Below are 27982 nucleotides of genomic sequence, written 5' to 3'. Positions count from 1 at the left end.
TGTGTGTGTGTGTGTGTGTGTGTGTGTGTGTGTGTGTGTGTGTGTGTATGTATGTGTGTATGTAACCGTTAGGCGGACATCCGTGTACGTGAAAGTGATTCTTTGAGTTCTCGACGGGAGACCCGACGGAAAGACAGCCGCGACGGGATACGTGCACGCGGCTTAACCAGAGAAAAGGCTACTCAGATTGGACAGCTAAGCCGGAAAACCCGGGGCGAGATTTTGTTCCGTCGCTGAAAGCGAACGGTAACTACATACGTGTATAGGACAACGGTGGATACCTCTTTCAGAACGGCCCGCTCAGCGTGAAGATTTCATTTCGTTCGAAAGTACGCCGAGATCTTTACTGCTTTCACGCTGGGAAGCGTCGTTTAGTCGATATCTGGCATTATTAATAGGACCAGTGGGGGTAGGGGACGAGTCTACACTTTTCTATCAGCTATGAAATATCATACAAGTCTTAATTTAAACGCGATTGCAATAGATAAAATAAATATTTCCTAACAAAACACCATAAATATAAACAAATATTACTAAATTCAATCACACGTCCGACCAAAGGGAGCATCTACTAAAAGTCTCCGTGAACCTTTTTGGAAAATTCTTGGCAGTGTAACGCAGCGCGCAATGTCGGAGCAATAAATTGCGTATACAAAACGATCGCGTTGATTTTAATCAAATAGCAACGCGGCGGCAACAGAAACGACAGCGAGTTCTACCAGCTTTTCCAGAAGTTAAGCTATTTGGGTTTCCAATTTCCTGCGCTCTTTGAGCTCAAAAACACGCTTCCCGGCGGTCGCGTCCAACTTTTCAATTTATGGCGCTGTTGTAGGGAGGAAAGGGATCGGGGGAGGACAGGATTATTTTCAGGCACGTCTTCGGCTCGTTAATTCATAAACGCTACCGCGTCGAGGTCTGCTTAACGGAACAACAAATCCCCCTCGGCCAATCGTTTAGCGTACGATTAATGAATTATGGAAACGAAACCGTGAAACAATGAACGATTATCCCTGGCAGTATTGAATAAATTACATCCACGACCAGAGGGTTTTTCTATGGCGACCGGATTTCGTACGTTTTAAACGGGTCATCTCTGTAATTAACTACGTATTCCAGTCGTCGAACGAGTTTCTCCACTCTTGTCTTAGAGGGAAGTATAGGAAAGTCAACGATCGACGGAATTAAAATTAACGGGGTAGTCTAGAACTTTCGAAATATCGATCTTCTTTTGCATCTTCTCAAAGTGATGGAAATATTCATTTCCAATACGGAATTTCCATTCGAAATAAAAAAATAATAATATTCCAGCCAATGTTCTCCTCAAGGGCTGTAGCTATGTTTGATTGAACAATATAGCTACAGTACGGGCTTAGCGATCCCGAGGTACCCGAGCTATGGGGGAAAGAGGTCACTGAGCCCCAACAAACACGTAAAAGTATGTAACGTAAGAAGTTACGGATTAACGAAAAAAATGTAAAAGTAATATGAAAAAAAAAGACTGAATCAATAAGTGCAATAATCGATATAAAACAGATTACCTACCCTTATAAAATATAGGAACAAACAAATTCACCCCCAACGTTATCATAAATATTAAAGTTCACCTGTGTCCTCTAATATTCCACTTCGGCAACATTTGTCAGGCCCTCAAGAACCACCAGAAGAATATTTTCCTCGGCCGAAGGAATTACTGTAATGAAAATTTGGCGAAGGGTGGAAACGATAAGACAAACGAAGCACGCTTTGAGCACTCGACACTTCGACGGGCGAACTTTTCGCGTCGCGAGACTTTGCAGATTCATAAATCGGCCGGCAGTTCCGCCGGTAGTCACGGGTTATTAAGCTGTAAACGAAAAATTAGCTCCCGACTGGAATTCTTAATTAATGACCACGTCAAACCCTCGCTTGAAGGACCGTCGGTACGTTGCCGGGGCTAAAGTGTCGTGTAAAAGTTCTCCAGCGAAACTTCGCAGTTTTCCTCCCTCCCCTTGTGTTAGGAAAATATACTGCCAACGAAGTTCATTTACGCGATACTTTATCGGAGCTCTACGGCCAACTTGCCGTGAAACTTAAATTCATTTACGTGACCATCGAGGACCACTATCGGTTTCCGTCGAGTGTGCTTTCGGTGTGCGCTTGTTGTGGTGGTACACTTTCAGTCGCGAATGACGGAGGAAGAAAGAGTATTTTATAATATACAACATATTTCAGTTGATAAGGTACTTAAAGATGAAATCAGAATATCGTTTACATTGGGTACCTTGATTTTCGTAGGATTATTAAAATATTGATATGGTGGATTGGGTAGTTGGAAAATAGGTGGAAGTAGTATAGGGACCGTGTGTGACCAGACAACGCGTGGCCAGATAGATAGTATACAGTTCGCATCTGACATCAGGACACAGTATACGACCATATGTCTTAAGAGAAGTGGTGTAGAATTATATATGGACGAGCCAAGGGGTAGTACAGGGATGAATGCAATCGAACGAGGGGAATAGAGATGTATACAGTCAGACAAGGAGAACACAAGTGAATGTATACAGATGATACAAATGGTTACAGTAGCCAGTCAGGCAGTAAGGCTAGACATTCTGCATAATCAGTCGTGGAAATTCAGAATCGATAGCTAGTCATACAAGGAGAATAGATATGTATATAATCGGACAAGTAGAATAGAAATTATTGTAAACAGATTATACGAATAATTGCAGTAGCCAGGCAGACAGTAAGGATAGATATTTTAAATATTCACACATGAAAAATAGTGTCAGTACCTAGTCGAACAAGGAGAATAGGCATGCATGTAGTCAGACAATGGGAACAGGTGTAATTTCTAACTGGACAGAGAGGATAGACGTTCCTACGTAGTTAGATATGGAAAATAGAAACAGTACTTAGACAGGACAGGCAGAATAGGCGTGTACGTGGTCGGATAAGGAGAATTCGTGGAAAGCTGCCAGGGGCATAATTCGGTGATGCCCGCGGCAAACAGCGGAGCTCGTTATATCTTTCCGATCGATCGACTTCGAGCGCGTCGTCCTCGATTTTAGGCGAGGCGCGTTTACCGAAGGGAAACTTCGAATTCAATTCGTTCTTTCGAGAGATTGCGCGAACCTGGGCGTGATGGGATTCATGGGGATCGAGGAAGCTCTGATTAGTTGCACAAAACAAATCGAAGACTATAATATTGTTTTCTTGGGAAAAGATTCAATGATAGAGTTCACTTTTTGTGGAATAAAGTAGACTTTAACAAAAATAATCGAAACTCCGGCTCGAATAAATATATTGTCTTTAAAAATAGTACACAGCGATCGATCTGATATTCTAGCACATAAATTTAACGAAACGTGTATTCTAAAACCTGTGTACATTTCAATTTGGTATCGCGAACACGCGAAACAATTCATCTCGATTTTGCCATGATATACAATTCTCGATACGACTGCAACACGCGAACGTTCAAGGCGTGATATGGTTACCTAAATTCGATGAAACCGTGATGCAGTATCAAGGCCATGAAGTCACCCTGAAGATCGTCCCTCTCCCCAGCGAGGAGCAGAATTCCGTCCCACGCCTCGGGCCGGAATTCCAATTCTAATTGGACGTGCTTGTAAGCGGCCTTTAAAGCGGGAAACGCCAGCCAGCCGGAGCCCGTGAAACGGGGCGATCTCACCTCAGCCTCTGCAAGCAAAAATTACCATCGTTAAGGGAGGGGGGGAGGGGGGGGGGGCTCATGATTATTGCTATTGTACATCGGGGCGTGACGGTTAGCGCCGCTGTAACGCCCCTGATAAATTGTACAATTCGCAGAGGATTACACGCTCTATCTTGGCGAGGTGTTTCGCGATTTTATCGATCCACGCGGTTCAGCAATTTAACAACAATTCAATTTGCTTTCGCTAGGTATCTTTGTCGCGTCGATGTTGCTTTTGAGGGGATATTTACTTTAACACGTTGACTGCCACGCAAGTATTCTTTAAAGTTTCTACTAAAATGAAATATTATTTAAACTATCGGAGACTGCATAATCAAACATTTATCGTCGTATTTAGTCTTGTAATTTCATCAAAATTCACGAATTTGGTTTAAATTCGTTTCCTTTGATGCTTGACATTCGGAATTAATTTCGTTAGTTCTTTAGTGGAAAGCACCGTCACCCACATGTGGGTGACATGGCGATCAACGTGTTGAAGTGAAAGAAACTATATATCTTATCATCTAAAGAGTGTAACATTTTTTATTGTTCACATTTCATTTACATTTACATTTATGCACATTTTCGTGGATTCACTCGCGTCATCGCTTGCCATAAATGTTTAAGCATCCGCAGTCTAGTTTAACCCTTTCACTCCAGAATTATTTTTTGTCTCGTACTTTTTAATCGTATCAGGGTAGGTTTTTTTCAGAGAAAAGTGACTTCGTTTCCCGTTCGGTGCCTTCACCGAGGAAACGAAGAAATATGGTTAAAGTCAAGGGTGGAGCGGAGAAGGAGAGGGACAGACAGGAAGCTGGGAATCGAGGATGCCAGGAACGTGCGAGGCTTAAGGAACATCACTTACCTTTGGCGATGTAGAGCCGACTATCAGTCAGGGAAACGGTACACGGGAGAAGAAGGGCCCTGCTCGTAGTACACGCGAGCATAAGGGCGGCGATATATCAGACTGAGGAAAGGAACGAGACTTGCGCCTGGGAACGGAGCAACACCTACTGATCGACGTGACTGGTCGAATAATAAAGCGACCGACCACTGATCGTATGGCCAATGCTTTATTCGAATCACTGGTGATGCATAAAAGCAGTCAGATAATCTTCAATCTTCTGGTTTTTGACGAATCAATTTTTATTAATCGAAGCGAGGATAATTCCTTGTTTAGTAATCGTGGATACAGAAATTTCATTTGTAGGAGGCCATTTAAAATCAGAAGCTAGGTTAAATTGCCCGAGTACTTCCACGCCCCTCCACTTCCAAGATTCTTCGCCTCGAATTATCCACCCAGATTAAAATTCCTCAACCAATATCACCCTAAAAATTGCTCCAAGAACCCACTTTTAACACTTACACAAAACATTCCTGTACCACCAAAAAAAAAAAAAAAAATTCCCAAACACCAGTACAATTTTAACCCCTACGTGTGCCCACTTTAAATAAACGTGCAAGCTGCCGTGGCGTGAAAAGGAGGGGTACTTGGCATGATTCATACTCTGGGGAAGCGACCTTGACCAAAATTCCCTGCTCCAGCCACAGAATACCCTTCGCACGGCTCGGATTCGAGCAAAGTATAGCCAAACGTTTCAGGACCATCGTGTATGCGCAACGCGGCGCGTAACGAACCGGAAAATCGTGTTGTTTGTATTACCAGGAGGGAGAGAGGGAGCAAAAAATCAGCGGCATCATTTCCCAGGAACAGGCATTGGGGTTCTTCTTCCGCCGTTTTGTCGGTCAGCCTTCATTACCGCGATGAATCCAGGTCGGGATTCGTGGCTTACATTTTTAATCGTCTCTGCGTCGATCGCAGGCGACGTGACGGTATAATAAATGAAATCGTTAGTACTAATTTGGTGAGTGGAATTAATTAGCTCTTGAAACAGTAGCCGATCGTGGCGATAAAAATAAAATCAAATCGGTTCATTAGTGGGGCTGAGTGTAGATAGTCAGTTGGAAACAAATGCTTCTTTGGAAATTAATTTTAAGGAAAGGAGTGACAGTCTTGACTTTTCCTTTTAGGTAGTGTTTGTGTGTACCTTAGAAGTTCGAAAAATATTTTTTTTTAAGGTAGCGTACCGAGTTCAGGGTGGAACAGAATTGGAGACAATGATTCTTTGACGTCTCAACCCCTGGCGCAGGCCCTCGAGAGGCGAATAAACAGGAATAGAGTTACGTTGGGTGTCCACTCGACAGATTTTCCCTCGAGAGCTGCTATCGAGAATAAGAGGTCTTTTGCACGAGTAAACGAAACAGCCTCCATGTGCTGTAAGTTGCCTCGACGCTACTGAAATCTGTCTCCACTGGACAGTCCTAGTCTTGCACTATTCTTGGGATTACTTTTAGTACTCATACTGTGTGGATTAATAAGTATAAATAATATTTATCAAGGTTTAAGGTAATTCTCTCAAGAAACGTTCTTCCTTCAGAAATCAGACCACTCAAGCCCTCGACGTTTATTAAAATAAAACGAACAGTAAATTATCATTCACTCTCAAAATATCCCTAAAACGAAGGAACGCAGTGCCCACGAAACTCGGGATATGCGAGAGCTCCGAGTACACGAACCAGTGTTCTGTTGTCTACACCTGATCAACCGCTATCGTACCAAATGCAACGGTATATTAATCCGAAATAGCGAGGTACAACGGAGGTCCAATCGAGCGAAAAGGGATCGACGTCCGCGACCCCGACGCCTGGGCGTGTCGTGTGCAGGCACGAATGCGTCCGTCGGCCGTCACGTATAACCGCAATGCACTTCCGATCGTGCTGTTGCATTTTTATCGCCCGCGACGGAATGGATACGACTTGCTCGTGGCTCGTCACACGCGAATTTATCCGTGGAATTAGCGCGACGCGACAGAATACACAGTTGGTTCCATCGTTTATCCAAATTAGCACGAAATGGTAGCAATCTCCTTTACGTTGTCTCAAGCTCAGGAGAGACATGTGATAATTTGAGAGGGAAGTAGTGTTCTCGTCAAGAATTATGAGATTTATATGATAGAATTTATGGTAAAGTGTTTTTAGGACAGGTCTAGCTAATAAAATGCAATGTCCTCCTTTACTTTTTGAAAACCCTCAAAGCAGTGGACCTTCTCCAAATTAATGATCGACCATACTTCGGTAAACCTTCCCCTAAATTATGACAAATGCCACAGCTATCTCAAAGGAACCCGTATCAAATGGACTCGACATTCACCGGTGATAAAGCGTTTTTCACCAATTCCCTTCGCCATGAAAGGGTTAAGGAGGTAAAAAGGGGGTCGAGAAGAAAGCACAGTTATTAGCATATTCGTGTCGTAGGACGTCGCGACAGGGCGTAAGCAGTAGAATCTCCGCTGCAGACGCCCGGAGGCCTTTTGAAGCTTCTCAATTTGCATAAAGGCACGCCCCGAATGGTAAAACGATCAATCAAGTCACCGCGCGGAACAAGCATCGTCCTTTCAGTGCTGGCAGCGACGATCGTTCACCAAAATCTCGCGAAAGCTCCTCAGTCTGGTTCTGATCGACTGCAACCTGCGTCATACTCGGTTCGAGTATGCCTCGCTGAATCTTAAATTGACCGCGCTTTCGCGACTAGAATCATATTAGTCGGTTAAAGCTTCTGCTTTTGTGCGCTTTGCCATAGACCAGCGGTGCGCAACCTTATTCGTTAGAGAACTAATTTCTTCACGAGTCGAGACAATTGACGCTTTAAATATTTAGAGCGTCTATTCGTTAACAGCTCACGAACTTTTAAAGTAGAATCCGTATTTTTCTAAACAGTTGTTCAAGGAGAGGTTTTGGAGTGATCCAGATGGTCATATAAACGACTCCTTGGCAACGTTTATCCTCCGAATGTTAAAAGCTCGCGAGTGTTTAACGAATATAAAAAAATAATTAGGGAAGAGTCATTGTTTCCTCTATAGACTATTATATTTTGTTCGTGACGTTTGTTTTCCAACGTGACAATCTGCGAATGTGAGATACTTTATAAATTATCCCCTCAGAGCTTCGGATTTTCTTTTGACTTTATTTCACAATTCTGGTAAACTCGACGGAAACGCCGAATTGGCTCGCGGGTTGCACCTTGTGCACCACTGCCCTATAACAACGGGTCGCGCGTGTCGGCCACTTTGCATGCAAATAGAAGCCTGTAGGTTCGCCCGTTGCCAACGCGGACCGAATTCTTCCTTTTTCGCCTCTAACGGGGGATAACGCAGAAATTAAGACGCGAATTTCAGAGTTTCAGCTCGTTTCGCCACTACGAACTCGTTAACGAACAACGCGACGCGAGTGTCGGCGCATAAAACTATAAGACGGAGCACGCCTGAGTTGGGCGAGCTTTACTACGTATAAGGAATAAAAATCTCAGATTTACTCGTGGGAGCAAAAACAAACGGATCCATCAGCTGATGTTCTCACGCAAACTTCTGCGTCAGGGTGAGCAGCTGAAGGATTCATCGTTTTTATAGAACTAGAATTTTTATCCGTTAGCCTGATTTAAATCAGTAGGGACAATATTTGTAATTTCTCGTAGAGAATAAAATTATGACCAAATTTCCCGAATATTCCCGTGGCACCCTTTGTATCAAAGGCTTATCGAATAGCTGCTATCAAACTTTCGGAATGGATTCGGCGAGCCAGAATGCCATGGGGATTTCGCTGCATGGAAACTTGTCCATTGCGACACTCTTCCGTTTGGCGTGGCTTGCAAATCTTCAGGCGCGATAAATCGCGCCTCCGCGGTCCTGAACAGCTGAAGTGGTTAATTGAGGCCTCGGAGAGGAAACTGGTTCTGGCGGCCAGCCAAAATGACTGATCATACACATAGTACAGAAAGACGGAGGTTGGTGATCCCGTCCCCGCGATGATTTATATCGTACGATCATATCTGAATTATTCGAAAAATAGTTTGCTAAATGGAATGTCCTTTTATATTGCTCGAATATTGTCGAATATTTTCAGGGTTAGTAGTTGACGCATGGATTCAAAAAATATCTGCGGGCTCGCGAAGACGCTTAAGAGTGTGCTCCACTTTGAGGATGGTTTCCAAGCGAAACGTGTAGCGGCAATTTAACCGAGTGATCTTATTTGCCGGAGAAGTGTCGGTTGAATATAAGAATCCGAGGAATGGCTTCGGGAAGCATATTTTTATCGAATAAAACTTCTGTACAAATTGAGAGAAATGCCTCGGAGGTAGGGCGAGATCGAAGAAACGCTGAGGGAGGGAAATTAGAACGTGAATTTTGCAGAGGTGAAAATATTATAAGATTTTACTCTGCTGGTAAGCTGATTACTGGTAAAGCCGTCGATTCAAAGCTGACGGATTGCCCTAACATCATCGAACATACAAAATTCTAAGATAATAATAATTTCTGAGAAGAAATTCTTTTCACCAAGGTAAATGCACTTCTGTTTGCACAAAAAATAATACTCAGAATTTTGTATGATAATTTATGGATAAATGGGGATGTTTACTTATTTTTAAGAGTATTTGTTGAGAGATGACAAAACTTCACGGATATACATTAAAGTAGCTTAGAGGAACTCTGACTCGAGCGAGGAAGTATCGATTTAATGCATCGTGTAATCGTATATAATGCGAGGTTTATCGAAAATTATGGCACGTACTGCGTGGTTTCGAGGCGGTTGCGGTACATGAAAATACGAGCTTAACATGCTCACCCAAGAACGGGGGAACAGGTTCCACGCAACTGATAAGAAGGTTCTCGCGTAAAGTCACATTTGCATGCGTGCAATAACGCGTGGAATTTAAAGCAGCTTAAAAGAATGCTTTTTTAACATGTTAATAGGCGAGCAGTTTTCCGGTAGATAATCTGAAATATGCAAGTCTCTTGTTTTGTTTATCAAATATCTAAACATGGTTACAAAAATACATTTAAATATTTTACAACGATTTCACGTGGTTATCAGGCGATTAATTTGCACGAGTGACATCTAAATTTACATTTTTCTTCGCGTGCTATTTTATTAAAGGAAAAACAAAATACTTTAATCTATGATGCGAAGTTATGCGTATAATTACAACAATTTTATAATTACAAAACATATCGAAGAATACAAAATTAAATAATGATAAATAATAATTGTGGGGGTTGATTTGTATTAGAGACTATTAATGCGTTGGCATTTCACCTGTTTGGTTGTAAACAATTGTTCTTGACACGCGAGGGGATTCCCTGACGCGATTAATCAAGGCTCAGTCGCGGTTACGTTACAGAAAGGTGAGGTAATTCGTCGTAATTCCGGAAAGTCTGGAAAAATTAATTATAAAGAGACGCCAGTACGTAAATTGCGAACCGAGGACGGCGCGAGAGCGGGAGAAAAATCGTGGAAAATAAATGGGAACAGTTTTCCGCGTTCCCAAAAGTGTGGCAGTAAATAAAGTCAATTTCTTTCTCTTATTCGAGGATTCCGCGCTCCCGACGGGGTCTGTGTTTTGCTCAATTTAATTTAAACGGCGTGCCCCCCATTTTTACGAACCTTCTCCAGGTAATCCAGATTATCTCGTGTCTGATAACCCTAATGTTTCTTTCCTCGGGTATCCAAAAATACAACCTCTTTCCAAACACACTTAAGCTATCTTTAAAAAAAAAAAAGATGTGCAATAGTTTGAACATTTTTGTAATTAAAAAATTTAATAATGAATACAGAATTAATTACACATCTTATGTTTATTTTTTTACAAAAATAGAACTTATGAAGCTATGATATTGTTGTTGAATAAGTACTTTCAAAAGGGGGGAAATGTTGTAATTGGTGGAGCATTCGCGTATTCAATTAGCCAACTGAAGTTTCGCCATTAAAAGCTTATTTCAATGTTCAAAATCTATTCTCTGGAAAACGAAGCTTCAAACGAAGCAATTCCAGAGCTTTCCATTCATCATCTCTCGTGCACTCGAGCGATGGAAAAATTTATTTCAAACAAACGTATGAAATAACTACACGAGAAATAACATCTCAGTCCATTATTCTCCGCAATGTTATTTAAAAATAATTAAAATATCGATTTACCTGGACTGAAAACTACATACAAATAGAATCATTATTAGTAACAACATGTGGCGATGCAAATTGACAAGTTCATAAATGCATAATTAATTTGTACATTAATAATAAACACATATTAATTCACAAAATAATTCATAGCACATTTACGATTTGTTAATTCATAAAATATTCATCAAATTATAATCCATTTGTAAACTCCATAAAAAGTTGCAAATTTCTGACAAATTTCCATGAGTATAAAACATTCATGAACTTTAATCAATTTGCGAACCATACATGGAACATTCGTAAATGTATAAACAATTACTTTCTTTTAAAAAAGCGTTCCTTCTAACCATCTGTATTCTTTTTATTTCAGCTTCTCTACCTACTGTATCAATCTACCTAAATCCAAGCCACTCCAAGACGAGGGGTTATCGAAAACAACCCCTCACGAACGCCATCAGAGACCAGCAACGTTCAAAGAGCCAACGAAACTGCGAATCGCAGGTTTTTCACGTAAAGTACGGCGATAAACCGCGCACAAGGGCGAGAGAAAAAAAAAAGAGGGTGTCTCCTGTTTCGAATGAGGCGGCGAATGGCCCACGATAGGGGGTGGGGGTGAAGTGGCCTCACGGTTGTGTCCACGTGTTCACGGACGCAATGAAAAATGCAGCGACGGAAAAAGAGCGTCGGATATATTTGCAGCGACGAAGGGTCGCGAGCACGGTTCCATTAATGGCGCACCCCACGCGCAATTTCACCGGGGGATAATGGTTTTGAACACGCTCCTACCCGTCACCACTATTCGTCTCCCTAGTTGGTAAAAGTGCACTTTCTCCCGTTGGACAGCACGCCCTTCAACGACGCCTGATCCCCTGGTGGGCACTCGACTTTAGATCGATGCAGGACCTTTGAAAAGAAGAACTTTATTCCTTGCATTTAAGGGGATGCAGGGTGAAGACGATTGTTCGGTACGAATAGGGAATTGTTTGGGGGTTGGAGTGGCCCGGGAGTGGCTGTTTGAGCTCCTGGGATTCGTGAAGATGGGAGGATCGAGGTGAATGTGGTGTTGCTATGTTTGAATATATTCTAGGGGTTTTTCTAGGAGTTCATGTACCCGTAAGGGTTGAAGACTCTTGGCCATGTTAGAACACTGAGTCTTCAGGAAGACTTTATTTTTTAATTTCATCCATTTCTAATAATTTCAAAAATCTTGTGTTTCAGGATCTACATCCTCTCTGCAAATTTTCAATTACAATCCATATAATCATTACCTCCTATCCCCGACACTTCAGTGAGAATAATTAAAACGAATTTGTCCTCCTTCGAAACATTTAAAATGACCAGATGCAAATCGACCACAAATAAACCATCTCCTGGTCGCCTGCCAACCTCTTCTTCATCTTCTCGCCACTCAAAATAGACTCGAAATCACGCCCCTCGTTTATCTCACTTATACATCTCGCCAACTCGACACCCTAATCACCTCCACTAGCCACTGTCGCGATCGAAATTAATAGTACCGAGTCAGAAACAGTCGCGCGATATTTTTTTAATCTCCGAATCTCGCGTGGAAGACGAGCATTACGTTCGCGTACGTCGCTGTGAATGCCTCATGATTCGTCCTACTCGCCCCTGACGATTAACAGAGTCGATGCCAGCGGCTCGTGACACGGACACCGCCAATAATCGTATGCTAAATCGATGGTCCATTAGAAACATATGCCGTCCCCGTTGGCGTGCAACGTTTTCTCTTGCGAATTATCACCGGAAATTACCAGCTCGTTTTATTGACTAATACGCTCGTTTTGCGTGCTGGATGGTGCGTGTTATCGACACGGGAAAACTGTAGGAAAGATACTGCGTGGACAGTTGAAGGGACACAGGGCGATAAGTATGGGAGAAGTAGGATTCAAATCGAAGAGAATCTATTTGTTAGATATTGGAGCGTTAGGAGGAAAGTTTCGGTACGTTTAAAATATTCAATAAAATGATTCTCCGCCAAAGAACTCCCTCGAGTAAAACAAAAATGAAAATGAACATAGAGGTATTCGAAATATAGAGTACCTCGTGGCCGCATAATTTTCCGCGCCCCTGTACAGCATTAACGTTTCGACCACGTATCCCCCTCGGCTTCTAAATTTTCACCTCGCCAGCCAGGAACACTCCGAGTCTGAGTTCCTGGTTGTTTTTCCTCGTTACGCATAACGAAGCGGCGAAACGCCACGTATCCGCGGCTCTGCAACAGTTACCCAGAGGGTGGAAAAAACTGCCAGCGGAAGTTCCGAACAACCGACCGGTGTTTTCCCCGTGTTCTTCTCGTGGAACGACCCCAGAGCGCAAACTTCGCCAGTGGCAACGCGAACTGACGCAACTGGTGCAGTTTTCCTCGGCGGCGCACAGGGCGGGAACGAAAAGTCCACGCGAAATTAGCGTTCTGACAGGGAAAGTTCGATGCTGGGTTGGCCGTTTCGGTGCTGGGGAATTTCTTTTGTTTATTCGGGGGGTTCCTGATGCACCTGGCAACGCTTTGAGGCGATGTAAGTACAGGAAGTCGCGAAAGTACTCGCGTTGGTTCAATCGTTCACTTAAAAACGTCGATATTTAAAGACAAAAAGTTGTAGTAGCCTATATTTGGATAATTCCATAATTCTTTCGCAGTTATTTTGAAGTCTAACTTTGGGTTTTGCTTTCTTCTTGGAATTTTTCAAGCAAAGCTTTGTTAACGAATCTTCATTTCAATTGGCGTTAATGAGTATATAATAATCCGCAAATGTTTCTGAAAGTGTTTCTTTATATCTAATAATTTGTCGTCCAACCAATTGTCAATGTTTTCGAAGTCGTCAATTGAGAAGGTTTAAGAGTACTTTTGCGAGCGACTATAGGAGAACACCGGAGGCTAATTCTTCCCGATGATCTTTGGTCCCTCGCCAGCGGTTTTTGCGTTTCCATTTCGCGTTTTTTTTTTTTTTTGCGGTTCCCGATGTCTGACAGCGGTCGTTATCGCGAAGTACTGTTCGCGCGAGATAAAAGAAACAAGCTCGCGGAGCGAGAAATCGTTCTTGCGCTTCTTCGTGTTCCGAGTTGTAATGCACCGACCCTCCTGGCAAAAGTATCCTCTTTCAAGCTTAATCTTCCCCCGCGTTAAGTTCGTTACCGGTTTTTTCTACGTGCAATTTATTGTGTAACATCTGAATTCTAACCATTTATGTCGGAGGTTTTTTTTTCGTACTTTTCGAAAGATGCCACTGTAAGATAGAAAAAGAATTCTGGGCTCTGAGAATTATAAACGAAAGATGTTCGTTACATTTATAACGATTAATTCAATACTGAATTGCTATTGTTGATTGAATTCTCTCGTTGAGTGTAATACAACAATCCACTCGTCATGGAACTCGGTAATTTTCAGGTAAAAATCGTCGGATACGCGAATGCAAAGCAGAAATCGATTGGCAACAATTCTCAGGGATTCTTTTTGTCCCATCTCTGTTCGCGGGTTCGGAAATGAGCGTTCGTCGCTCGACAGTCGGACATTGTGCAAACTTGGCCGACGCGTCGAATGAAGCGCGGCTTTATTGCCAGGGACAATGCGACCGTACGCGTTTACACGCGTCTACTAAATAACGGAAGCTTTACCGACCGTGAATTTCCATAAGAGACGACCGTGTCCAATTCATTACTCCTCAGATCGTTTCCCGTCCGCGGAGCGTGGCCAATTTTCTCGTCGGGATTTTCACCAGGAAGAGCAAACTTCCACGACAACGTTCTGGAAATCGAGGACTGCGTTCTTTACGACTCGAAAACACTAGTCGTTTATTTTATGCAATTGGCGGGGCAACGTAGCAAGGACATTTCCGTACCAATTTAGTCTAGAGATCACGGTTTTGAACGGGTACGGGTTAAAATATACGGGTACACGAAACACGTGTATTAAGAGATTAAGAACACGGGTATTTTTAATACACTGGTACTACCCGGGTATTGAAATACGCTGACACCTGGATGTCTAAATATACGGGTATCTGCATCGAAATACACGGGACACATACATCGAAATATACGGGTACAGTATCCAATTAGTTTTATATGCAAACTTTTATGTAAAAGAAAGCTTTTATTCTAAAATAATGATCCTTATTAATTTCGAAAAAAATTGATAAGCAATCAAACAAATAAATGAAAAAAATATAAACATAAGACGAATAAATATAACATAATAAATTTTTTAGTGTACTTTGTAAAACTTTATTTATTAGTTAAAATAAAGGTTCAAGTAAATGTCGTACCCGCGTATTTCGATGCACGTGAATCAGGGATCTCTACAATTTACCCTTTGACCACGAAGGGCGAATTTAACGCAGGGGATGATCAACTTTGAAAGATGATGTTTTCGCCAGTCCGTATTGTAGCAATTGCGAGACAACTATCGCCCGCGGAGGAATCCCGTGTTTCAAGTTCTTGTTAAGGTGTAATTGATACGCGGGCCACGATAGCATCTAATTGGAGCGGCGCATCGACTCGTTAGGCGTCGGAATTATGGGAAACTGTAAGCGGCACCGGGACAGGCGTAATCCGTGTGCCGCATGTGCAGCACATGCACCTGTGGCGCACCCTGCATAACGTACCTAATCGATTGACTATCCGCTGTGACGCGACAAATTGTGTTTGTACGAGCCTCCCCCCGTTGCATTATGCCGGGAACAATATTCGAGGACATCGTGTCTCCTTCTGCCTCTGATCCGCAGTGTGCTTCCTTTCTTATCGTTTGTTGTATTAACAAAATTATAGAAGCCTGTACAACGAGTACAGATATGTCATGTTTAACGTTAAACTAGTTTTACTTGAAATTATATTTACTTCATTCGTTATAGATTTGATTGAATTTTATTTGAATCGGGAGCCAGAACGAATGATTATTCTGTAGAGATTATATTATAGAAACAAGCTCGTGATATGAATATCAAAACATGGGGAAGCGTGAGCAAGAAACTTTTTTTTTTTTTTTTTTTTAAAATAAAAAAAACCCACTCCTTCTTCCATGGGAAGCTGGGTAATGAGATAACCTGCATTCTGACGGAGGGTCATCCGAGGGAAACACGATACAACGAACGCTGAGGGTGGATTATAGCGCGCAGTACGGTATAATGAAGCGTTTGGGATCCTGGTGTATCACGAAATAGGTGCACGCTTTAGGTTGACTTTGTTGATCGAGAATATTGTACAGTGTGAAACTGAAAATTTGATAACCCAGTAAAACTGGATATCTTCGTAAAGTTATATACAATAAATGAACATTGTTAATTGTAATCAATTCTAAATTATCTTTCATTGCTTATACCGTTCACTAATAAAATTGGATATCTCCTTGGAGAATTACATAACCATATATAACGAATGAATATTTTTAATTCTAATAAATTCTGAATTCACTAGTAAAACTGAACATCCCCTTGGAACTATACAACTATACCAATAAACGAGTTCCCCTAGTTATAATAAATTCTAAACTATCATACCGCGCATCCACTGTTCGTTACTCAATAAACTTTGCACGCTAATGATATTTATCGAAAATAAAGCACTCCAACGAAAAAGGGAGGGAATATATATTGCTCCGCAGTGATCGATACACTTTGCGCACCCCTCTTCGAATCTAACGGGTAAATAATACACGTTTATTTACGCCTCGAGTGTCAACTATGTATGCCGCGTTAACCGTTCGTTAACTCGCATGCGACTGTTAATAAAGAAAATCTCCCGCGTGAAACGCATAACTGCGTTCTCTGTTTCGCGTTCACGGTAATCGAATGACTGCGACTCTACGATACTTCATCTCCATTTAATTTTATCCACTTTCCTCTAGGCGTAGATTGCGAGAATAATTGACATTTCTCTCCTCGATTCGTTCTCTCTTTCCTATATTCGATTCCATCGAATCACTCCTTTCTTCGACGAGCCGCACAAACACCAGAGGCACTATGTATCCTCGAATCGACTTCCAGTACTTCCACCGCTGTCTGGGAGGCGCCAATATAATTCATCCGATAATGCAAATATTATATTCCACGGTGCAAACAGATTAGCCTCCGGGAAATTCTAGCTTATGCTAGGATTCTGGCCAATCTGCAATTCGCGCCAAGGATTTGCTGGAACTATTATTAATTCTTTTTACTTTGAAAGCATTGATTGCTGAATCAATTTAAATGTTGAAATACGGGAGAGATTGGAGGTGGATTTTCTTAATTGAATTTTTTCAGCGTTGTAACAAAGTAGGATAAAAAATTGACGAATAGGGTAGTTTCAAATCGGAGTGAGGCAACGCGAGAGCAACCAGTAAAATTGTGGACGAATAACAGTTAGATTTGTCAGTGATGCGAGTATTTATTTATTTTTACTTTGCAAACATTACAGTGTCAACTTTACTCTCAGTATTTCTTTACATTTTCATCTATAGTTTCTTGCACGTTCAAATTTTCTATTAATACATAAAAATTCGCAATCTATCGATACGAAATATTCTCCTCGATATTTATTCTCAATTTAAACGGTTACTTTCGTGTACCTGCTCCACTCTCCCTCTTTCAACCAAAAATAGAATCCCCTCTAAAACCGACCCTTACCTACCCCTTGCAATTCCAAGTGGGACAGCTAATACATAAAAACCAGCAGTTTATCGATAAATAATCTCTACAGTATTTGTTCTCAATTTAAACGGTTACTTTCGTGTACCTGTTCCACCCTCTCTTTCAACCAAAAATAGAATCCCCTCTAAAACCGACCTTACCCCTTGTAATTCCATAGCGTGAAGGCGAGAGCTCCCTCGATTATTTATACACATCCGCGAACGAGCCCGCGGCGGAAACTCGATTCTCCCGAAAACGTGACTAACGCCAAGAAAAACGATATTAAGTGACGCTCCAGCCTCGAGGTAACTCGATTCGGAGAAACGCGAACGTCGAGACGCTGTTATCGTTTCCCAGTCGCGTCCTACGCTCTGGAATGAGCGCATGCGAGGGAATAATGGCGTCAAGATTGGAGAACGCGAGGCAAACCGGGGGACCCACGGCCTAATGCAACTGAAAAGCGCATCCTGGCGCATTCACGTTGCATCCGGCACTCGCGCGACGCTGGAAACTCGCGTTCCACCGCGGGGAACAGGAGTTCGAGACGAGCTACGCCATTGTCCGGCTCGAAAGCTGTCGAAAAAAAAAAGAGAAGAGAAAAAAAAAACTGTCGCGTTGTAAACTGAACACGGATTCTCACAATGGGACACACGTTTCCTTTGTGCTGGAACGTTCCACTTGTCGGCGACCTAAAATATTTTCGCTGTTATCGACAATTGTCTTTATAACCAGCGTAAAAATTTAGTTCAGAGTTGGTAGTTATTCGAATGAATTTCTCCTGGAGCGCGCGTCGCGATAAAGATTTATCGTGGAGAATAAAGCTCGACGGAATATGGGATACAGTGACTAACTGGGATTGAAATTCATTTCTGATGGGCATTTATTGTTATAAAAGCGTATTTCAATAAATTGTTCTCGAATTATCGGGTGAATAATACTGGTAGTTCTCGTGGGATACTGTTGTAGACGAATGACACAGTTTTGAAACAAAGTTTAATTCTATATGGATTTTATATACATATAAAGTATCGAAACACATCCAGAGCTGGGTAAAATACGTATTTTTAATAATAAATAGTGAATAAATATTTTATTTCGGACCGTGCAAGTATTTTTAAAAATAAAATATTTTATTTGTTATAAGAAATGTTTAAGATAATATTTCAAATAATATTTTATTTGAAAAACACTGCAAATATTTGGGCCACCGCGAAAGAAGAGAACAACGAAGCACTCGAGATCTGAAAGCGGGATAAGCCCACAGCGAAGATTTGGACGATAACAGGGAAATTGTCGATAAGCCAACTTGTGGAAGCCTGGATTTCGCAGTGCGTGCCGTATCGCCGGGTTCGATGGAAATGGTAATAAGCCGACGAGTCAGACATTGTCGGCGTCGGGGCAATAGCGTGCTGGACACGCGAGCTCGTGAAATCCCTTTAGTCACGGAATCCGCAGCCCTTCGATCCCTGCGCCCTCGCGTCGCCCTTCTTTCCCGCCCCGTTGTAATTCCGTGCACGTAATTCCATCCACCTTCGGAATGGCGCTTTTATTACGGACGACGGCACCCGTAGACTGTCGGGGAACGTTCACGGAACCATTACCGTGTATCGTTCCGGGGGATCATTGCGAGCTACGGACGCCACGAGTAATTCCTGCGATTCGTAATTCATGGTAGTTGTAAAATCACTTGACAGGTGTTAAAGCACCCACAGCGAGCATAAACGTGGCTTTGTTTTAGGATGAATCGTGTGCATGTGTCGCTGTAGTGGGCAGGGAAAGTGCCGACCGAATTTGTTGCGTAAATGTCGCGTGATTATCCTCGCCATAACTTGGGACTGCTGCGAACTAACATCAACATTCAGCTACAACATTCGATTTGTAGAGTGTGGAGCAGAGACTAATTATTTTTTTTACTTTTCAGGGAATCGTGTGCGACGTGTCTTTGGGCCCTGTTGCATAAGTGTCGCGTGGTCATCCCCGCCACTATTTGGAGATGGTAGCACGGCTTCAAATAGAATTAAAATACTAGGTGTTCGAGGCTTCGCGAAAAAATATGTGCGAAGAAAGTTAAGTTCAAGTGAATGGAGATTACTCTGAATGAGGGTTTTATGTTTGAAAAGATTCAAATAGCGAGGTTTTGAAGGTTTGCTCCTTAATGAATAGAAGCCACAGAGTTAATTTAATTTAAACATATGGTTACACCTGTCTACTCTTCCCTCACACTTGGCGAATGTATAAACTACCCTGGAATTTTTGTAAGGTAATTATTCTTGAATCATACCTTGTTTCAACGTTTTACAAACACATTTCTTGATTTTTATACGTATTCTCTTAATCATTCTGAACACTTTATAGTAAATATACTTTAGGCAGGATCGGCGTGACCTTTTGCGGGGCCTGAATTCACATTCGAATCCTACACTTAAATTTTACAACGCGGAATTATTTATTTACAAATGCTGTTACATATCTCTTATGAGATGAATATTAAATAATAATACTTTGATGATTTTTGTCACTCCTTTAAACTGAATCATCGCTAATAAAACATTCCGTAAAAAGTTAATCAAAATTTTCGTAGACCGCGGGGCCGGGTTCCGGCGAACTTTAGGTCTCCTTCTAGAATCTATCATCCCTACCAAAATAACCCAGTAGGTAAAAGAATAATTTCTAAATTTTATAGTTTAGCATTCCTTTTTAAAAATGATCCCTGCCCCTCGAAAGGCCAGAACTAGAATGAATCGCGACGCGAATGTGTCGAAAACCGGCTGAAGAGGGCTAGGTCCTTTCAGTTCGCCGCTCGAAGGGCGCGGATACGTTTCGAACCCTCGAGCATTCGCAGCCACTTTTATCGCGCAAAACGTCGCGGAAGAAAGCATGCTCTCCTCGCGTGTTTCGCGACGTCGCATACCAAAACGCAAACGTGTTTCCTTCTCCACCCTCTGGTCGGAAGACGTACAAAGTCGGGGCTAAGTATCGGGGCTGAGCCGAAGGGTTGCCCCTCAAAGGGTGGCAGACGTCGCTGTAACTTACGCACCCCTTGGTATTTCTCCTAGGAGCGACGTTTACGAGCGGCTCGTGATAACGAACAAGCTCGTCGCTCTCTTGCAAACCCCATTGGTCCTGTTGGAAATTCACCCCCCCCCCCCGAATTTACGATGCTTCGTTTGTATTTTTATTACTCGTGTTGTTTAGGAGGTTTCCTTTTCTTATGAATCTATGGTCAGATCAGAAGCTCGAGGTTCGATATTTATTTAGTTATGTATTTATTCATGGTAGAGGTGTGTACATAAATTATTGCAGTTCCCAGTAGTTGAGTGCAAATTTGATCAGACAGAGTTTCTATTTCTTATGAAAATTTCCTTTAATATTTTTCACCGAAATTTTTCTATGTAAAGGTATAACGGTTTCTAGAATAATAGGTTCAATACTCATTTAGATATCTATTTATTTGTGCAACGAGTATGCACCCACTCTCATGCAAAGTATACAGTCTACGTAAACAAATCATTGCATTTCCCAGTAGTCGAGTGCAAATTTGGTCAGACGGAGTCTTCATTTCCAATTAGATCGAAGGATAAAATAAAATTCACGAACAAAAGGGTCGAATAACCTCTCTCTTTACTTGTTCCATCCTCTAACGAGTTTTAATATTTTTCCACGAGCAAGCTATCGTCCCAGCGATTACGTCGCGCAATTATACCAGGCTTCTTCGCGCACGCTTGCCAACTTATTCTGTGAATTACCCTCGGTGGCGGGACCGGGTGAGAGTTTGCAGAGCGAAACGAGCGCGAGGCCAGGCCCTTCCTTTCGAACTTCCTCGCTCGTTAGGCACGCGCTCGCCTAGCAGCAAAGTTACATCGTTACAACAACCGGAGAAAAAGCTTTCCAACAAAGACGGTTGTCGGGGTCGTGGCCGAGCTGGCCAGAATTTTTATTCGAATAACAAATGATGAAAACACTGTACAGTGATTTGTTCCCAATAATTAGTAACTTGAACGGGTTATAATAATTTTCGTTTATTCTGGATACACATAATTTACCATGTTAAATTATTTGATTTAATTCGGTGTATCGATGTCCAAAAACATTATCTTCAGAGTCATTTTCGGTCTCGAGAAACCCGTTCCTTCCCTTCTCCTTTTCAGCAATTTGATCAACGACTCGCACAATTTCCATTGCAATTTTCCTGGACAAATAACAGTCCTTCATCCCTTATTCATCGTTGGAGATTTGTCATCAAGATGAGAATTCTGGCCATTTTTGGTGACAGAGGGTCCCGTTTGTTCGCGAAGGCGTTCGGGACGAACGCGATTCACGATTCTGCGCGCGATCACGGTTGAACGATCGAGCTAGCCGCCTTTCGTGGCAATATCGATCCCTGACGACTGAAATCGCAGGATGCATATAAATTCTCGAGTCCTGGAAACATCGCGCCGGGTCTGAATGGATGATGTTGGGTGTGCGCTCCGTGCAACCTTCGACGACTTTATTTCTGGTTTCGGAGTTTGGAAGTTGGGGACGCGTGGGTGGAGCGTCCGGGTTCAGGGATGGGCGCCATTATTGAGATGGGTATTTTAACAGTTTTCGCTGACGGGGGTTAGAAGGTGTTTTAGGGTGGCTGAAGAATGCCACGTGAGTCTCTTTTCGAGTTTGGGCTACATGTTCATTCTTGAGTATGTGCTCAGTTCGGAATCTGGAAATATTATTTTTCAAATCAGTTCACGCACATAGATTGTTTCATTTCTAGATGAGGATACCTAAACAAGATTATTTACATCTTCGATCGAAATCGAATAAATAGTATCGTTTAGAAGTCCAAACTGAAATACTTCAAACTAAAACACATAAATTGACTAGTAGACTGCATTCTGGACTCTCCAGATGTCGAATGTTAACCAGCAGACATAACTGGGTTAACTAGGAACAGAGGAACGCCGTGTTTCCGCGAAACGGCGAGCTTCGCCTCGAATACAAGAACGCGGAGGGGCGGAGGGAGGGGGGGGGGTGGTCGATCGTATTATTTTTCGTAGCCGAGCACAGAGAGACCGGACAATGGGCTGGCGAAAAATTCCGTCGGATTGGATTCCTTTTTTTTAGGCGACGCGTTTATGTAAGCCACGGGCGCAGTGAATGAAAAAGAGAGAAAAAAGAAAAGTTGTCGGTGACACTTCTGGAGGGATATTCAAACGAGCCAAGATGTAACGTGTAAGATCGCCGGGATTCAGAGGCGCGAGAAGGGCACCTCGGAAAAGAAAGGAAGTTTCTGGCGGGGAACGATACACTCGACGCCGGCTTTGAATAGAAAATAATCGAGGGCTCCGCGGAGAATAACGGGGAAACGGTAAGGCGACGCGAAAAAGACACCGAGCCCTCCGACAATGGCCACCCGAACGAACCCCGTTGCCTTTCTTTTTTTTTTCAATGAGAAACAATGCCTTTCCGCATTGTGACGCCGAGAAGAATTAACCGCGGAGCGCGCCCGATAGCTTCGCTGACTTTGAATCTTCCCGCACTTCCCCCGCTACGTGATATTTAAGGTCGGTGCTTGATAGATACTTTTTTCTATTCGTTTTTTCCCTTTGCTATACATAGGAGTGATATAGTGCTTCCTCTTACTATTTGTTATTTAATATTTCTGCATAGACTCGGTTAAAATAATGTCTTCCCAATAAGGACATAAATAATTAAATAAAAAAAAAAAAAAAAACAATATTCTCATTATTACATTCTGCCTGCCTACGAAGCCCGATAAACAAACAACATTCTCGTTAGTCTCATATCTCCATACCACGTTTCATCGAACAATAAGATCCATTAGATCCACCAAATAAATACTCTCGTCGCCAGTTTCACATTTCACGTCCCCTAACCATGGAGCACGATAAAATAAATGCATAAACGAACAAATAAATAGACGTGTCCCATTACTAGTTCCATATTCCATTTCACCTAACCGTCAGACACAAAAGGGAAAATTTCCAAAGGTCCCGTCATCCCCTAAAAATTCATACGTTGCGACCCGACGAAAATTCCACTCAAGTCTCCGCGAAACGAGTACACACTGGGAATTCCCGTTGCCTGGCTCGGATATTCCCAGCATACAAGCGGGGATACTCGCCGCGGAGCAGCCCTCAAACCTCGACGACACCGAAACTTGATAAATTCAGACGATGGTCGGGGGGTTGATGGGGGTGGGAAGCGTTCATCATCCCGGGGAACTGCTCGCGAAGGAACTTCTTCACCGCGGCTGGAGAAGTCGTTCCGTCCTGTAACAACGCGGCCTTCTTATTCCCCCGCATCGAAACAACGTTTCCTTTTTTGCGGCTCGGGAGAGCAGAATGGAGCGCAACAGCAATTTCCGCGGCTTGCGCGAGCTGCTCCTCGCCCGGTGATGGGAACGAGCTTTCCACGATGAGCTCGTGGTTCTCGTTGTCACTGTGTGCACGAGATGTATCCTTACGGTGTTTGGGGAACTCGTTTTACCGGGGGATTGGAGACGAGAAAGGGTTACGAGAAAGAAAAGATAATTCGACAGGTAAAAATGATATTCAAATATTAGAATCGAGAGTTATTTCTTCGTTTTCTGTTGTAATATTTATGGATTTATTATTTGCTGGTTAGGTCCCTTCAATTGTTCGTATACACGTTTCTGAGTACCCCTTATATTTTATGTTACGTCGTTAATTTGTTCGATGAAGATATTTCATGAATAATTTACGAGGTTTTCATATTTATCTGTACTTTTCTTCGAAACGTATATGGAAGTCCACGTGTAAGGTTTCCATTTTTATCTGTATCTTCACTCGACGTATGTTTGAAGACATCGACCGAGGTTTATCTGCACGTTGGATTTGGGTGGGTGAATGGCGATACCATCATGCGAACAAACGTGTCGTTCACCGTATCGTACCGAATGACCTCGATTTCTTCCATCGAGTATCATTTCCCAGAAAGATGCCTCAATTTATGCTCCCCTCTATCTATTCCGTCTCCGCGTTTCAAATTCAATATGTAAATTCACGCAAACAATGCGGCGTTTCGCGTCACGTTCGTTCTAGTAGACTTTTCAAAGCCTCCCACGCGTTTGATCCTCCTCATTCGTATCGCTTTACGCGGAACTGAAACTTCCCGAGTCTGGGAAAAGCTCCGCGCAGAGAAACTTTCGCTCGTTTCCCGTCGTCCTGAGAATAAATCGCAATCTAAACGAGTTCGAGTTATTCTCCATTTGAGGGAACGTTCAGGCAAAAAATAAATCTGGAAGGATATTAAATAACTAAGTTATGTGTTATAAATAAACGCGAAAGAAAGACAGATTTCAGAAGAACAAAGGAACAGAAATTACCTCGCGGGTCGCAATCTTATTTCTCCGTCTCCGCTGTTTATTTTCTCGCGCCCCTTTCATAAAATTATCGCGATATTTCCTCGTCATCGCGAAGCCAGGAGCCCCGTCCCTGTGAAATCTTCCAAAATTACCGGCCATTCTTCTGAAACTTTCCAGACATATTGCTTCCTACCCAAGGGGAACGGCGAACAATTTTCTCGATGTCGCTTTTTCGAAAATTATTGCGTCGCGGCACGAAATTCCAAAGCCTGCGAACGCGTTCAGTTGCCTTTTACCTATCAGCTCTTCGATAGCTGCTTTGTCATTGGAATGCTTTCATTAGATCAAAGTTCAAACTTCCGCTTTCATTTCCGAAGTATGCTGTACGAATAAGCGTATCCCATGTTCAAACTTTCCGCGTTAATATATTAGCTATCGAATGCGCACTCGGCATGTCCCGGAGCATATTGCGTACATCAAAGTCATAATTTAATGAGCGAAGACTTTGGCGAGACTGAATTTCAACTCTTCGTCGTTCAAGGAATGCCAAACTAATTTCACTCTCTCTAGGTTACGCACCGAGGTTGAAATGTGGGAGTCACGTTTAGAATAGAAAAGGTATTTACCAAAAACGTTTCAAGACTTTGCTAGACTGGGCATTCTACCCGATCTTACACTGAGGTAACACGAAGTCAGCGTCTGATACTTCCTCAAATAATATGACCCGAACATTACTTTACTATGCTCGATGGGAATTCTACCCTGTCTTTCTTCGCGGGTTAAGGTGTATAGCGTGACGTTACTATGGGCCGCGGCCACATCCGCTCGAAAGGGCGAATGTCACGGAGGAGAGGTTCGATAGAAATTACGAAACAGAGTGAAGTCTCCGCACGTAACATACTTTTAATTAATTCGCTGAATTTTTGTCATTTTGTAATTTTTCCTTCGATACGATGAAACGTTCGAACGGAAAAATTACATAAACAATTGACCTGAAATCCAGCCAAGGTGTAAAATTAGGCTAATAAATTTTCCATATCGCAGCCCACGAGACGTCCAACGTTTTCACCAGCTGCGCCCAAGGTCCTCGTGACGTCTGGCGGTAGACGACTCGTGGGAACAGCGAGCGGCAATTCCTCCGGCATGTCGCGAGTAAGAAAAGCCCTCTGATGAGACCGTTCGAGGGGGATAGCGAGAGATCAACGACCCCCGCGCCAATCTAGCCACTTCGCACTCCGACCTTTTTGCTCGTGGAATCGTCGCGAGCTGGAACAATTGCGTGGCGAGCGTACGACCGTTCGGACGACCTCGCCACCCGGCGAAACGAGTGGTCGAACGAAGCTGGAACGGTTACGAGCCGATATTATACGCCGGCGGTGATCATACTTGGTATTTGCGCCGCGTGGATTATATCGAGCCGGGCACAATGAGGTTCGCGCTGACCATTGTCCGTTCGCGGGGTCCCGCGTCGCGTGTTCATTTTCTAGAAAATCTAGGAGCTCGTTGCAGCGTGCCGTTATCCAGCGAACGAACCCGCACCACGAGTTCTGATACGGTGAATCGAAAGTGTTATTCGTCTCGCGTGCGCTGGCCGTTTGTGGCCGGCACAGGATAATTCTCCAACGCGACATTTTCTTCGTTGGGGTGTTGTGGACGCGTGAAATATTAAATATAAAAGCGACTAATTCGCTACTATCGGATAACAAAGTACCGTTTAATTTTATTAATTCGCACTGTTCTCAAAATTCAAGCACCTGGCAAAGGCCTAAAATATTAATTATTTGTACGCAACAAACTGGGAAGCGAATATTTATTTTCAAACTCATTCCAACGTTTTAGTAACCCTGTGAGCGCAGTTTACGAGTAGAACAGTTTCTTACGTTCGCGGATCTAAAAGAGTTTACCTGCGTGGCTCGATTTACATCCATTTATTTTCCCCGCCTTCGCGGAAAAGTCGTGTAGAAAGCAACAAATACGAATATAATGAAGACTGGAAAAGAGGGAATATAAAAATCGCGTACAATAAAAGTACACGGAAGCGAAACTTTTGGATTACGGAAGAAAATAAAGAAAGCGCGGAGTGCGGAAAGTAAGGGAACGAAATAAAGCCGGACAGGGACTGCGTTAAAGTCTGGCAGTAAGTTGTAATAGAGTACAGAACCAACAGAAACGAGAAAAGGAAACAAAATGGAGCTGAATGGAGAGAATTTCGCGAAACATTTTTGTGCAAAAAATTCAGAAAGATATCAGCCGCATATTATACCCGGCAACAACATTAAAATTTCAGTTTAATAGAAGAATTCAAAGAAACATAATCGAATAACAACGGAAATAAATTGTTAGATTGACCAGTGAAATATTAATTTCTTCATTTAAATGAACATTCTATTCCATGAGTGTTTCATAAAATATTATCTTTCTCTTATTTCAATTCTATATTTTTCCAGGAGTTTTCCTTTGGTTAAAATCGACCGATTTTCGGTCGCAGAAATTAGAGACCACGTACTTAGCAAATGGAGTAACACACTTACGAACTTTCCGATCGATTTTCGGAAAGAAAAATACAAATTTTTTCCGTTGGAAACTGTCGTTGGTAAAAACATCAGACGTCCTCAAAGCCTTGGGCGACGTGGTTTTTGCGAAGTTCGTATGCAAGCACGGTCGTCCTCGTCCGTTGAGCAAGAAAGCTACAACGCCCGAGGTAAAGTGCCGGGTCTAATTATCCACTGACCTAACGAACAACGTTTCTCGCATCGTCGGAATATCACGGCTCGTTCGGACGACGGGGAATCCCTACACCCTTCCGTCCACGAAATTCCTTTCGCGCAAGAAGCGTCGTGCTATTACGCCCCGCTGCGACGCGAACACGCGTTCCCATTATGGAAAGTTATGATAATTGGCCGACACGGTTTCTCCGAGAGGGACACCAATTTTCGAGTATTCTCGTTTACAGGAGAAAATGGGACTATCATATTCTCACTATGTTAAGAGAAACAGTCAGACATTATTTGGGTTGCGCCATGATTATTTTCTGTTTAGTTAATTAATGAAAGAAAACATTCACATCTGTGTTGCTTGTATTGTATATTATTATAAAGTATATATATTCAGTTATTCGTACAATATTGGTATATAATTGCCAAAAAGAATTTTATCCCATAATAGGAGCACCTCTTCGCCTACGAGATGTCAACCGAAACGACAATCTAACTAGTTGCAAATCGATTCTCCCGAAAACTTCCACAATGTTGCAAAGCCAACAATGTTGCAAATCGATTCTCCCGAAACTTCCATAATGTTGCAAAGCCAACAATGTTGCAAATCGATTCT

General features: G+C 42.6%; 1 protein-coding gene across 2 annotated transcripts in view; it reads right to left on the bottom strand.

The window, feature by feature from the left end:
* Positions 1-27982, bottom strand: part of LOC128893437 (pikachurin-like) — a 160233-nt gene that overhangs the window by 38885 nt on the left and 93366 nt on the right. For both annotated transcript variants that reach the window (XM_054154354.1, XM_054154355.1), the window contains exon 6: positions 3483-3684. In XM_054154354.1, the coding sequence (XP_054010329.1) occupies positions 3483-3684 (202 nt within the window). The remainder of the gene's footprint in view (positions 1-3482; positions 3685-27982) is intronic.

This window comes from Hylaeus anthracinus, unplaced genomic scaffold, assembly GCF_026225885.1.
Source record: "Hylaeus anthracinus isolate JK02 unplaced genomic scaffold, UHH_iyHylAnth1.0_haploid 3, whole genome shotgun sequence".
NCBI classification, from domain to species: Eukaryota; Metazoa; Arthropoda; class Insecta; order Hymenoptera; family Colletidae; genus Hylaeus; species Hylaeus anthracinus.
This window is presented reverse-complemented; position numbering and strand designations above follow the sequence as displayed.